General features: G+C 41.1%; 1 protein-coding gene across 1 annotated transcript; it reads left to right on the top strand.

The window, feature by feature from the left end:
* Positions 1-441: 441 nt before the first annotated feature.
* efemp2a (EGF containing fibulin extracellular matrix protein 2a) lies at positions 442-10,649 on the top strand. Its single transcript, XM_028589960.1, has 11 exons — positions 442-623; positions 4,764-4,960; positions 5,525-5,573; positions 5,739-5,924; positions 6,455-6,577; positions 6,742-6,858; positions 7,353-7,472; positions 7,623-7,742; positions 7,895-8,021; positions 8,506-8,701; positions 10,058-10,649. The coding sequence occupies exons 2-11, from the start codon at positions 4,859-4,861 to the stop codon at positions 10,229-10,231; spliced, it is 1,314 nt and encodes a 437-aa protein (XP_028445761.1). The 5' UTR covers positions 442-623; positions 4,764-4,858; the 3' UTR covers positions 10,232-10,649.
* Positions 10,650-14,231: the final 3,582 nt, after the last annotated feature.

Genomic DNA, 14,231 nt, shown 5'->3' with positions numbered 1-14,231 from the left:
AGCGAGGGGTTTAGTTGCTTTATGGAAAAAAGAAAAAAAGTAAAAGATGGGGGAGGTAAGTATAGATAGATGGGGGGTAAATGGGAAAAGGGAGGGAGGAAAGGGTGGGAGAGCTTGGGGCTTTTGCGGGGGTTTACTTTAAATGAAACCAGGTGTGTTGTGGGACCAGCAAGAGGGGGGGGGGCATTGGGTAAGAAGAGGGGGGGAGCATGTGTGTGAATCTGTGAGTTGTTGTTCTGCCTGCGATTTGGATGGATTTGGAATTTTGGTATTTGGGCGGCAGACCAGGAATTTGCATCCTGGGGGGTCAGGGAGAGGGGGTTTGGGGAGTGAAGGATGGCAGTGCAGGGGGCCAGAAGGGTGGGGTGGGGTGGTGGTGGTGGGGGGGTAAGAATGGGCTGTCCCTCTCTCCTCTCTCTCTCCCCTCTCCGTCTCTTGCTCTCTCTCCCTCCCTTTGCATGTGTTCAGCTGCTCCAGCTGTCGGTCTCCCCACTCACTTTCTCAGGGTCATACAGGCAGGAGTTTAAGGGACCACTTCTGTACGCCAACTCAGCCAGGACGACCGCAGCCAGCAGAAGGACACACCGGTCAGAGGGAGAGGACCTATCCAAAAAGATAAATCTGTGAGTTTTCCTGTGTTTCAATAATGTCTGACATCCATGTTAGAAGAGATTTGTGTAAAAAAACAACAACGGTAAATGACTTATCATGTTTGAAAGAGTTTTAAGAAGAAGTTTCAGAGGTGAGATGTACCGCTTACCCACTTTTCTGGTACAGGCCATACACGTCACAATCGCACCACTGCTCTGCTCTGTTCTGCTCTCTGCTCTCCCAGCTACACTTTGCTTCTGAACAGAGCCAAGATAATGTGGCTCACAGTCTGTGTAGTTGGCTTCTTTCTCCTATTACAGTCTCAGTGTTTCAGAGACTGTAATAAGAGGATAGACGGAAAGAGAGGTAATGAGTCGCAGATCATGTGTTATTGTACAGTATGTTGCAAACATTCTTCCACCTCATCCCTCTTGTACAACATTTAAAGTCAGTGTCACAATATCAGTTTAGTCACTTGAGGGGTAAAACTATGTACAGCAAGAAAATGTGGGTGAATTTCTGAGAGAAAGCAACAGCTTCTATTGAACAAGAAGAAGAAACAGGTGGCAGCTAAATAAATATACACACAAAACACTTTGGATAACATCACAGAGTGTAGGATGCTGCCCTATTACTATTTGACAGTGTATTTTATAACTGTTTATACAGTATACTCCTAATAGCCAACATGTGACAGCTCCAACGTCACTTTAATGACTCATGTCGGATTATAAAGGCAACATGAAGGAAGCACTGTTCTCATGAGAGCAACCCATCATCTCGTGCCACATTTTATGCATACACTAATACATCACAGCCCTTCAACACCCTTTACACAGGGAGACAGCAGTATCACCACTGGAAAAACAGTACCGCCCCAGAGGGATTTATTACAGTTACAATGTGCAAATTTCTCCCGTAGGCCACTATTCATCAATGACTGTGGCGTTTCCCAGAATAAGAGTTAAGCTGTGTGTGTGTGTGTGTCATGGTGACCCCCTAGTTGTGGATTTGCAGGTTCACTGACACAGTGGCAACAGAGCGCAGCTTGAGTCCTCTGGGCCACCATGTTCTCAGGCTGCTCCACGCACAGCTGAGCAGAACAACACAAAGTTAGCTGTGTATACACTACAACACATGATGACCATCCTGCAGTTTACATTGTGTTTGTGTTTGTGTGTGTGTGTGTGTGTGTGTGTGTGTGTGTGTGTGTGTGTGTGTGTGTGTGTGTGTGTGTGTGTGTGGTCCAACAGTGTGTTTTTCCTGGTCCCTATGTGGTCACTTTTATAACCCCCCTGACATCTTGCTTGTTAAATTGTGCTGACTGTTGTAAATGTAGAAATGGGTCAGCCTGCTGTTACTGAGGCCAAGGCGAGCCCCAAATGGTAATTATATTGGAGGTATTGTTGATACTATACACAACAGGTGTCAGAGCAGTACTATTTGCTATTTGGAGGTTTCTACTATGGCTAAAACTCACAATTATTATTATCGATTGAGCTGCTGATTATTTCCTCTATTAATCATATTGTATGGTTAATGTCAAAATAGTACAAAATGCCAATTACAAGTTCCCAGAGTCCAAGGTGATGTCTTAAAATGTGTTGTTTTGTCAAACCAGCAGTCCAAAACACAAAGATATTTCATTTGCTATCATATTCAACAAGAAAAATGAGCAAATCCTCATATATGTGAAGCTGGAACCAACAAATGTTTAGCATTTTTGATTGAAAAATGACAAAAAACAAAGAATCAAAATAGTTGCTGATTATTTTTTATAGTGATGTGGTATCACAGTCAACCTGTTCGTCTCTCATCAGTTAAAACCAAGACGATGATTTTTGCATTTGGGTCACATTCTCTGACATCCTCCTACACAGCGAGGAGAGATGAGAGGTTAGGGGAGCAGTGGCTGGAAGTTTGGCACCAGAAATCCTCTTATGTGAACCATGGGGGGTTTCCCAGAACCTGATACTCTGGGAACCACTGCCACGGCAGGGCATCCTATCTGGGAACTGGCGCCCACATCCTTGCCACGGGCATTCCAGAGGTCCACCACCACTTGATTTCCAGCAGCATCAGGGCAACACCCATGCATCCCTGCTGCCCACTCTTAGTAGCCAGTGAGTGACTGGACCCCAGACTGATGGTCAGTTTGTTTTGGGTGGTTGTGGGTCACATTCTTGCTGGTTGTAAGCGTCCGCTGGGCCAATTCAGAGAGGTCACGTATTGTGGCTGTCTGATTGCATGGTTGTATGTGTTACTGTCAGTGCTTACAGGGTGAGGGGCATGTTTTGCTGCTTTTCACCACGTAAAGGCCACGAATGGCCTGTGATGTTATCCATCAAGTATTTGAGAGTGTCCACGTCACCCTGCGGCCTTCTGTTTGTCTCAAATTGAAATACAACAATAAGCACTGCCTGCAAATGTGGCCTCTGGAGTTTACATTAGAGTGTGCGTATGTGCACGTAGACAGGCACTGATTATAACTTTCCTGTCATATATTTTAACTGGAGCTCACTGACTTTGCAAACAGCACTTGCTCAGAATTTCTTTCATTCCTTCAATTGGCCTGTTTTTTCTACTTTTTTGGTCTATGGGAGCTGGAATAGGTGATTTGTTTAAATGTTTAGAGTCAGCTTAAACATTTATAGCTTCTCTCCAGGAAAATTAACTGAAGGGTGGCTGTGTCTCTGCTGGGAGAAGAGCCCAGTCCATCAGAATACTTAGAATTCTCAGAAAACATAATACACTATGAATCTGCCTAAAAAATACACTACACTGTATATAACATTGTAATAAAGTACTCAGTTCCTTTTCACACAGTGTAAACTCCATTGCAAGTATGTCCTGCATTCAAAATTCTACTTGAGTAAAAGTACTTTATGTATTACCAGCAAAATGAACTTATATCTAAAGTGAAAGTACTCATTATGCCTAATGGACACTTTTAATATGAGGTTCTGAAAGATTATGAGCACAAAATTAAAATGTATGTAATAATAAAGTTATTATCTTATCAAAGAAGATAAAAAATACAAAACTTCAGGGTGTCTTCATCAGATAAAATTTTTTTTTTTCCCCTAAACTAACTAGCTGTTAGCATGCTAGTTGGGATTAAACCATAGACTGGGTTAATAATCATGCCGTTTGTTGTTTGGTCTAGTTGGTGGCTGTTAGCTAAGTACAGTGTTAGCATGCTAGTTAGCTTAGCAGGCCACTTAGTTTAACAGGTTGTTTGGTTTATTTGCAGGCTCAATAGGTATTTTATTCCTTTATTTGGAAAGACAGGTCAAGGGACAGAATTCAAGAAAAGTTTCTCGAACCCAAGAGGCTGCTAAGTAGTGGCTACCTGTCAGACTGGTGGTTGGACTACTAAGCGGGCCATGACATTCAGATGAAGTTGCCTATCAAGCCAGTTGGGGTCTATTGATGGATCAAAACATCACTTAGCAGGAATACTAGTGTTCCATAAGAAGGCTCCCCCAACTTTTGCCACATTTTAAGGTGTATTGATAACTCTCTGAAATGTAGTGGAGTAGATAGTCCCTAAAAATAAGTAGCACTTGAGTACTTAGTTACTTTCCACCACTGACAAAGAAAGATGCACAAAGACAACACAGTATCTCACAGAAGGAAGCGGCTGAGCAGGAGATGCTGTTGTAAAATAGGCAACAAATAGCCAGAATTTACAGTATGTGCTCCACTGACGCTGCTCTGATACACAGTGGACTGAACCTCTGGAGGCAGTGCTCGGCAAGACTATCATTCCAGTGAGTTGTAGTCTGCCAGTCTGCAGACACAGTGTGCCTTCTGTAAGCAGCTAATATTAAAGTATTTCTGTGATGTTGACTTTTTTATTTTCAGCTGAAGGATAGAGTATGTCACAATGTTTATGTTTTAACCTGGCAGAGTGATTCATTCCATTTATTCCTGCTGCGATCAAGGGGGAACTGTTTGGTTGACAAACAGCAAACCAAGTCCGAGACGCTGTTTGTGTTCTGACTGACTACTTAAAAACTGGCTCCAGTGCTTTTTGCTTTAAGTTGATTTATCCATTTCGGCTGTGGGAGCAGCTTACAGCACCGGTGTCTTTTGAGACTAAATCAAACCTTTTTGTGATTTCTGAGTTTCTAATGTTGCTTTTTTATGTCTGTCCCTCTGAAATACAGATATCACATCTTGGCTGCCTCTCTCATCTTTAAAGCAGCACTACCTGTGTGTTTGTGTGTTTGTGTGTGTGTGTGCATGTTTTACGTGCATTAGTATGCAGGGTGCTTGTGTGTCAATCTTGTGCGTGTGCATATGTGTGTCTGTGCTGCTCCACAGTGCTATTTCACAGCCACCTACAGAAAGTGACATCTACACGGTAAGGATGGACAAATCTCTATGCCTGCTTCTCTTTTCCTCTCTTACTCCTTTTTCTTTCTTTCCATCTTCCTCTCTTCCATTTTATGTCATTTTTTTGTGTTGAAATGTTGACCTCAAATCCTCTTCTCTCTTTGCTTCATTTCTTATTTCCTCATCCTCTTCCAAAGCAGCTTCCCTTTCCAACATTTTATAGTAGACATAGCTGGGGGTAATTTTAGCTTTAATTCCATGTTTCTTCAGACCTCACTTTTTCTTTCCATGCAGCTCACAGCAACGTATTTCTTTCCAGACTGATAATGACCCTTTTTCCAAACAGTGGCCTTAAAATCTTTGTTTTTGAAGTGACATTTGGCTTAAGGAAAATAGTTTACTGACATCTTTTTGGCCGAGCACTCCTACACAAAAACACGTCTATACTGTGCTTCCCTTTAAAAGTCCCACTACTGGGGGTTTATTATGTATTATTAATACATTATGCAACTACTTGGCTCAGAGGGCCTGTTCACATCTTTCTTTTCATAATTTTCTTACACTCTCTTTGTCTCTCTGGTGCTCTTTGTAGGAATGCACAGATGGGTATCATTGGGACCATCAGACTGAGCACTGCAAAGGTAAAGCACTCTTTTTCCTGCATTTATTCCATTTCACCACCTAATTCTTACGTACAGTAACAGCTGTGATCATCCTGTTGCTCTTCATGCTCTGTCCTGTCCATTTTATTTGTTCTTAACACGTTTGGTTAGTGCCTAAAGTCTTGTCTCTGTGTCTCCCATCAGACATAAACGAGTGTGAGACCATTCCAGATGCCTGCAAAGGGGAAATGAAGTGCTTCAACCACTACGGAGGTTACCTGTGCCTTCCCCGCTCTGCGTCAGTCATTCCGGCCCCAGAGCCCCCCATCACGCCCACCGAGACCAACCCCTGCCCTCTGGGCTACGAGCCGCAGGGAGACACCTGTGTGGGTGGGTGTCTGGTTTGTAGGTCTTGGGTTTAAGGTGGACAGGTGGCCACAGGATGAGTGATCATTAAGCATGTTTGTGTGTGTGTGTGTGAGTGTGTACGTTTATTGTCTGTGGCCACAGATAGCGAGGGACAGGTGGCCGTAGCAAGTGTTGGGACTGGAGGCTGCATGTTGGTGCAAATTGTGTGGGTGTGAGTGAATATGAGTCAATGGGGTGCAGACAGCGTAGGAATTTGGAAGATTTCACACAAGGACAGCTGCTGTGTTTTAAGAATCCGACTTGCAGCTAAAACCTATTTGCGCTGGAGGACAGCGAGGTGTTCATCTGAGACAGCAAACATGATTCAACATGATATAATATTCTCAGCTGTCGGGTGCAAATGAGGGGAACAGAGTCACCATCGTCTGCCCTTCAACAGTCACACTCTGTCTTTCAGTCATGATGAATGATGCTGTTTTTGCTCACAATAACAATGATAATGTAATAATATTTTTTGTTCAATGTGTGTTTCATATCACCGACAAACACAGATATCAATGAGTGTGAGCGAGAAGAACATGACTGCCAGCCCAGCCAGGAGTGTATCAACACATTGGGTGCCTTCACCTGTCAGTGTCCTGATGGTTACCGTAAGGTTGGCACAGAGTGCATTGGTGAGATAATCTGAATTTATCCTTTAACTAGTGTAGCTAAGCAGGCTTAAATATAGCAATTAAATTTCTTTTTGCTACATGGCCTAGGGGAAATAATAAATAATTTAAAAAAAAAACTGTAGGAATGCAAATATCCCTCTTCTGACTCTATTTCTCTCTCTCAGATATTGATGAGTGCAGGTATAGGTACTGCCAACATCGCTGTGTTAATGTCCCCGGGTCCTTCTCCTGTCAGTGTGAACCTGGTTTCCAGCTGGCAGGAAACAACCGATCTTGCATCGGTGAGTGACGCCCTCTTCAACTGATTATAAGACTCAACAGTTACAGCCAATGTCTCAGGCAAAAGGTCTGCACATTTTACTGATAACCCTCAATCAATTTTGATCCTACATCTTACTCAGTGGCAATGCTAGCAACAATCCCACAACTGTCATTCAATATTGATAAATTCTAACTGGTTCACAGACTGTATAGTGCGTTACCTTTTTCCAAGAGAGCTTGTCTCTCTTTACACCAGTGAGAAAAACAGCAGACAGAAATCTCTTGTGTGAAAGAAAACAAAACAGTTAAATGTGCTAATTTTGTACCCCATCTCTCACAGAAACAAGCTGATCGAGAAAATATGTTTTCAGGGCCTTTAATATATTTGGAGCTATCATTCTGATTTCTGCCTTAAGTTTTGAGTTTCTCTAAACGTTTTTGGGATGTGTGTGCTCTTTGACTCTGTTGTACAGGATTTAAGGTTATCTATAAAATCTACCTTTCCTCTCTTCAGATGTGAATGAATGTGATATGGGTGCCCCTTGCTCTCAGAGGTGTTACAACACGTACGGCACCTTCCTTTGCCGCTGTGACCAGGGCTATGAACTGGGGCCTGATGGCTTTGCTTGTAACGGTAAGATACCCACTCTGTCTGTAAAAAAGGATTAGTATGAGTTATAGTACAAACTTCCCAGTTTCAGTGATGCCAAGCCGCTCTGTTTTCTGTCCCCGTTCCACCTTTAATTGCGAACGATTAATAAAACCTGAATTTTTAACTTGACAGACATTGATGAGTGCAGCTATTCCAGTTACTTGTGCCAGTACCAGTGTGTCAACGAACCAGGGAAGTTCTCCTGTGTGTGCCCAGAGGGATACCAGCTGCAAGGCACCAGACTATGCCAGGGTAAGCACACCCGCCTCCATGACCTTCCGCTCTGTGCTTTCAGAGTCACAAATGCTGCACTGAGTCAATACTTATTCATTATTTGACAGCGACTCTATTCTTGTCCTGTTCCTTGTTCAAATCAAACATCAGCAGCTGTTTTTCTTCTGCAGATATAAATGAATGTGAAACAGGTGAACATCAGTGTACCGACACACAGACCTGCGTGAATATCCACGGACGATACCAGTGTGTGGACTCAAACCGGTGCCAAGAGCCTTATGTACAGGTGTCTGAAAAGTGAGTGACACCTCCTGAAAGCTGTGTGTGAAAACACTCACACACCTTTTCCCAATTACTAAAATATGTGCTGGCCATCAGCTCAGAATATAATCAGCCCCTGTATAGAGTATGGCTCAAACTGCAAGATTACACCAATTACTTTTTCCACATATGAGTCCAACTCACAACCTTTTCTTCTGAACATGGTCCAGTGCAATAAGAAAACCATTACACTGTTACAAGTGTTGGATTGGTAACAGGTGTGGGTCACTTCTAACATATCCCAGATGATTTGGAAGTATAAAATGGATTTCAGAAAAACATGAGGGAAAAAATGGCTACTGTTCAATATTTGTTTAGATTTTAGGACTTTCCTTTCAATCATATTACTCCATCTGCTGGCTGATATAAGAACTACTGTCAATGTTCTCTGCACCAAATATTACTGCAGTTTGCTGTTATTGTACTTGAAGTAGATTTACTTCTCTGTGTATGTGTCCAGCCGCTGTGTATGTCCTGTCAACAAGCCCGTCTGTCGAGATCTGCCTTTCTCCATCGTCCACCGCTACATGAGCATCACCTCGGAGCGCTCCGTCCCCTCCGACATCTTCCAGATTCAGGCCACTAGTGTCTCTCCGGGGGCTTACAACACCTTCCGCATCCGCTCTGGAGACGAAAATGGAGACTTCTACATCAGGGTTAGAACTGTTACAGAGCATGATTGACATTTGTGGATAGTATTCAAAACTTTTATTTAAGTAAAAGTAGTAATACTACAGTGTAGAAATATTCTGTTAAAAGTTAAAATCCAACATTCAAACTCTTACTTAAGTAAAAGTATTAGCATAAATATATACCTAAAGTATACTATATTAACTATAATTATTGATGCAATAATGTGTACACCACTTTAATGTTGCAGCTGGTAAATGTGGAGCTCATTTCAACTACTTTACTAACCTATAATAATATATCCTAATTTATTAGCTAATTTATATTTAGTATTATTAATCTAAATCCGCAAAGTAACTAGTAACTTTAGTTGTCAAATAAAAGTAATGGAAAAATTTGTTTTCCTTCTGAGTAGCATAAACTGAAAATCCTAGCTTAGTTACATTTTATCACTGATGATTGATGGTTGTTTGGAGTTTAAAGTGCAGTGACTGTGAGAAAAAGTTCTAGTTTTGGCTTTGATGGATATATCGGACTAACTTTTTATTTATTTTTTATTAAACGTAGGACATTTTTCAGGTATTGTTGTCCTGACTTGAAACATCGGCCACCACATTTCCCTTAACAAGCTAATTCCTAATAAATATGTATAGGTCAGACTACCAAAAAAGCTGGTTAGTGTCAAAGGACTTTTATTGTCACAAGATGCTGTAGATGCTGTAGTTCAACAGTGTTTTACACCTAAAATAATGTTGTTTACTACTATTCATAGCCCAGCCGCACTGATAGGTTTAAAATTTAGAAACTAACCTCTCTGTTGCATCTTCTCACAGTCAAAGTGGGCAATGATTTTCTAAACATAATACATTTTCTTTCTTTTTTATAATCATGAAGCTCACAGGATATAGTCAGACATCTTTACATGTTTAACTGATAAAAATTGGATCATAAACTATGCTTTCCATTTATTTCTCGCCAAACATTAATATCTAATTTGTCTATTTTTGATTTATCATGGTCCCACTAACTGTGTTTCTGTGTTTAAGGTTTTTTGCATTAAAAACAGAGAATTTGTCCTTTATCTTAAAACATAAATTTAAACAGAAAACATTTAGACCTCTTCTCAGGGTTGTGCATAAATACTGTTTGATTAACATTTCCTGTCCTGTATCACCTGTTTGGGTGGGACAATTTATACCGTCAAAGAAAGTGTCCAACATTTTGGGAAATACACTTATTTGTAAGAATTAGATGAGAAAATCTTTTCATTTAACTCTGGGCAAGAAATAAGCATACAGCATTTCCCAAAATGTCAAATTATTTCTTCATGTGAAAAGAATGTAGAAATGGGTGCAGTTATATATATTTTTTGTCTTCTCCAGCAAATCAATAATATCAGTGCCATGCTGGTGTTGGCCCGTGCTGTGTCGGGGCCCAGAGAGTACACGTTGGACCTGGAGATGGTGTCAGTTAACCCTCTGCTCAGCTACCAGGGCAACTACCAGACCAGCTCTGCTCTCAGACTCTCCATCTACGTCGGGCAGTACACCTTTTAAAGTGGAAGAAGAAGAAGAAGAAGAGTGGAGGGACACCGAGAAAGAGGGAGAGAGATCAACACAGATGCAAAAAAGGAAAATAAAGCTGTAAAACAAAAGTGGTAGATGCAGTTCAACCAGTCACTGTGATGTTACTCTTTAGCTTTTTGTATTTCCAAAGAAAGCCCCACTTTTCTGTCAGCCATCTGCAATCAGTAAAGTATACAAATACATCGTAGCAGTACTGTCTCACAGATACATAAGAGCCTTAAAATAATTAGCCTAATTACATTTGTTCTCTTGGGTTTAATGTGTCAGTTTTCTTGGATATCATGTTTACTGTCATTTTTTATTTATCACTTATCTGACAGCATCATTCTGTGGTCAAGGTGTAAAAAAAGGGATTTTATTTTCTTCGCATCTGTTCAGGGGGATTACAAATTTATTTTCTTCGCATCTGTTCAGGGGGATTACAAATCTGTGTGACATGTTTTCCATCTGCCTTTAGGTGGAGTGATTCAAGCCTAGTGTCAGTAGATTAATCTGTTTTCACAAGTTTACATCCTTATCTTCGGTTCTGCTCTGTTTTGTCACTTTATTCTTGTCATCCCTGTTTTCTGTTGACAGACGTGATTCAGTAACCACTAAGATCAAACCTTAGCAATCCCACGCTCCTCCTTCACCCTCCACTGTTCATTCCTATGTTCAAGCGCTTCATCACTGCCTTTTGTAGGTTTGTCACATTGCTGATTGTGTTGTTTTTTTTGTCTAAGATTTAAACCCAAATAAAACAGTATACCTTTTCCTCTGTGTCACAGTGAAAGTTATTGCAATATCATTCTTATGAGTATAAGTATTTTTTCATTCTCCAATGTGAGGATTTGCTGCTTTTCTCAGTTGTGTATTGTTATAAACTGAAAATCTTTGAGTTTTAAAAAGTTGATCAAGAAAATGGCAAGTTTTGAAGAAAATTTGGATCGTGCTTCACCATTGTTAAAGAGCAACACACAGATGCTTCCCTGATCTTGTCTACAGGACAATCCAGGACTATGAGACAGTCCTAAACGGGGACTGTATGCCGCCATACTGATCTCTCTGATAGGCGACACCATTATCTAGCCCTGACCTAATGTACCTTAAAGCTGCCTTTAAATCAAACTTCCACCACCAAATCAAAAAGCAGATTCTCTGCAATGTGACCCTGCCTATCCAGGCCCGGATTTAGCCATAGGCATTCTAGGCACCTGCCTAGGGCCAATTTGCAACTAGGGGGCCCAGTAAGAGGGAAAAGTCAAAATATATATTTTTTTTATAGTTTTACATTTTTTTATTAAATGTAAATTTCCAATCTAACACGTCATCTAAACTTGTAAATGTCAATGTGTGTATATTGTTATATTGGTCAATAAAAAGTACAGTAAATTAAAAACTCCAATTGTTTCTGTCAAATCCTAAATTGCAGCTTGCAATCTCTTATAAGCTACCCAGACAACCAGTAAAATACAAAGACAGAAAGATCACAGCCCCATTTAGATTCATTTCTTCTTCTCTAATAATCTAAAACGTTTCATTGCTGTGCCAGAAAGAAGAAGAGGAAAATCTTGTATTAACGTCCTAACATCCTGAAATTAGAGAGGAAAGGCAAAATGGCTGCAGTCTAAATTAAACAAGACTGATGCTGTGCAGCCTTCTGTTCTATTTCTACTGTCACAGCTCTTCATTTGTGTGTTAACTGATTCTCCTGACTCACAAAACAAACTAAGGAAAAAGAGAGAGAGAGAAAAAAAAGAGAAAGGGGAAAGCCCTTATTTCACAGTCCACTGCTGTTTGCTCCGCCCAATCCTACACACAAACACACCACACACACCTCCCATCTGTCTTCACTGGGGGGTGATGACTCACACACACAGCCCTGTTGTGTAATCAGAGCAGACGGCGTTCAGCCACAAGGGGGCAGCAGACCACACAGATCTCCCACAGCAGCAGTCCAGGAATAGCAACAACCTAAGGAGAGTGTTGGTTTTATAACCTAATTGACAAGTGAGCCTACATTTTCTCCAGTTCTCCATGAACTCATACACCTGTGGGAGGAAAAAGTGAAAGCAACTTTGTCTACTTTCACAAATAATGTCCAATACAGCAACTACAGCATACAAATACATAAAAATACAAAAAACCTGACAGAAACAGGGTGACACTGTGTCATGAAAGGATTATTTGATGAGCCTACCAGGCACAGGCCCAGGGGCCCAATGGGCCACGAAGAGACGCAAAAGGACCACGAAATGACACAAAATAACCTCAAAGACACTCCAAATGCCCTCAAAGACACTCAAAATAACCGCAAAGAGACGCATACACAACCACAAAGATGCAAAATGACCACAAAAGGCATTTCAAATAACCACAAAAAGATGCAAAATGACCACAAAGACATTTAAAATAACCACAAAAGATGCTAAATGACCACAAAGGCATTTCAAATAACCACAAAAAGATGCTAAATGACCACAAAGAGATGAAAAATTACTGAAAACAGATGCAAAGCGACTAAAAATAGACACAAAATGACTAAAGATCTACGCAAAACTACTAAATGTAGATGCAAGACAACCAGAAAGAGACAGAAACGTTAGACATAATTTTGTGTTGTTTTCAGTCTGGGTGTGTTGTTAGTATAAAGGAGGATGTGGGGGGCATTTTTCATGGCTGTGCTCAGGTGTGCATTATCTCAAAATCCGTCCATGGACACCGATTAGCACAGTGGACACAGTGGAGAGAATGAGAGAGAGAGTATGTGTGTGTGTGTGTGTGTGTGTGTAGTAATGTAATTGGAGGATTCAAATAAAGTATTTAAAGTGTGCATTTGTGCTATAGGGCTGTGTCTGTGTTTGTTTGTGCCTTTGTGTTTGTGTGTGTGTAGGGTGTGGGTGTTTACATAGGAGAGCATGTGTTTGAGAGTGGCATTGCCCACACAGACGGGTGGGAGGAGTGTTAGGGGTGGCAGAGGGGAGTGCTGGAGCGCTTGGGCCTCTTTTTTGGCACCTTTGCTGGAGTATGATCTAATTTCTGGGCAAGCCGTGCCCTGTAGGCCACAGTGGGGGATGGCGTGGGACCGGAAGCGGAGAAACGAAGGCCCATACGGGGCCAGAGTGCATCAACCATTCCAGTACGATGGAACAAACATGGTGGACAGAAAAGACACCTTTCAATGTCATATAAATTCTGTTCTGTCCCTTAGTTTGAGACATGCTGCCATGAAGGAGGAGCAATCTGTTCCCTAGGTCTAATGCTTTGTTCTTCTCCTATTGCATTACACAAAGCTCTCAATGCCTACCTCCTCCACTATACCACAATACAGGTATTATATTTATGAATGAAAGAGCGAGGTGGAGTGTCATTTCCCTCCACCCACAGCCCTCAAACACTGAGATTAGTTCATTAACTAAAGAGGGGGCAGTGGAATGGAACATCAAAAACAGGCACACAATACATACTGTAAGGGCTAGGTGAGTAGGGAGTGTAAATTAGTGAGGGCAAGAGGCAGGAAATGGCTCTCTCTTCTGGATATTTGCATACAGTATATACAGATATATGGAGAGAGGGTGATCAGAGGGGGAGGACAATTACACAATACTACATAAACATCAAGGACTAATTAAACAAAACAAGACACTACTGGCTTTTATAGACACATTATTCAATAAAAAAAATGTGTTGCAAATAATGTTTCAAACTATGTTTTTCCACAGAAAAATTAGGAATTTAGAAAAACTGTTAGGTAGAAATAGAGGAGAGTATACATTAATCTCGGTATGTAAACTATTAGTAGACTCCAACTTCTCTCTCTATAAGAAAATGACTGACCACTGCACTTTTTATTAAAAAGGAAAATAAAAACACAATATTTGGATTGCAAATTGGTGTGAGGTTGGTCTTGAGTATTTATTGTCCCAATAAGCAATAAACTACCAGCTACAGCAGACTGAATGCACAGAACACACCTCCACTAACCAAAAAA

The sequence above is a fragment of the Perca flavescens genome, chromosome 10 (genome assembly GCF_004354835.1).
Source record: "Perca flavescens isolate YP-PL-M2 chromosome 10, PFLA_1.0, whole genome shotgun sequence".
Classification (NCBI taxonomy): Eukaryota; Metazoa; Chordata; class Actinopteri; order Perciformes; family Percidae; genus Perca; species Perca flavescens.
Note: the sequence above shows the minus strand (reverse complement) of the source record. Positions and strands in the feature narration are given on the sequence as shown.

Bases quoted from the DNA above. Each gene is read 5' to 3' on its own strand.
- efemp2a (XM_028589960.1), top strand. From the start codon at position 4,859: ATGCAGGGTGCTTGTGTGTCAATCTTGTGCGTGTGCATATGTGTGTCT. The intron at 5,574-5,738 runs GTAAAGCACTCT...GTCTCCCATCAG, and splicing joins TCAGACTGAGCACTGCAAAG to ACATAAACGAGTGTGAGACC. The intron at 8,702-10,057 runs GTTAGAACTGTT...TGTCTTCTCCAG, and splicing joins ATGGAGACTTCTACATCAGG to CAAATCAATAATATCAGTGC.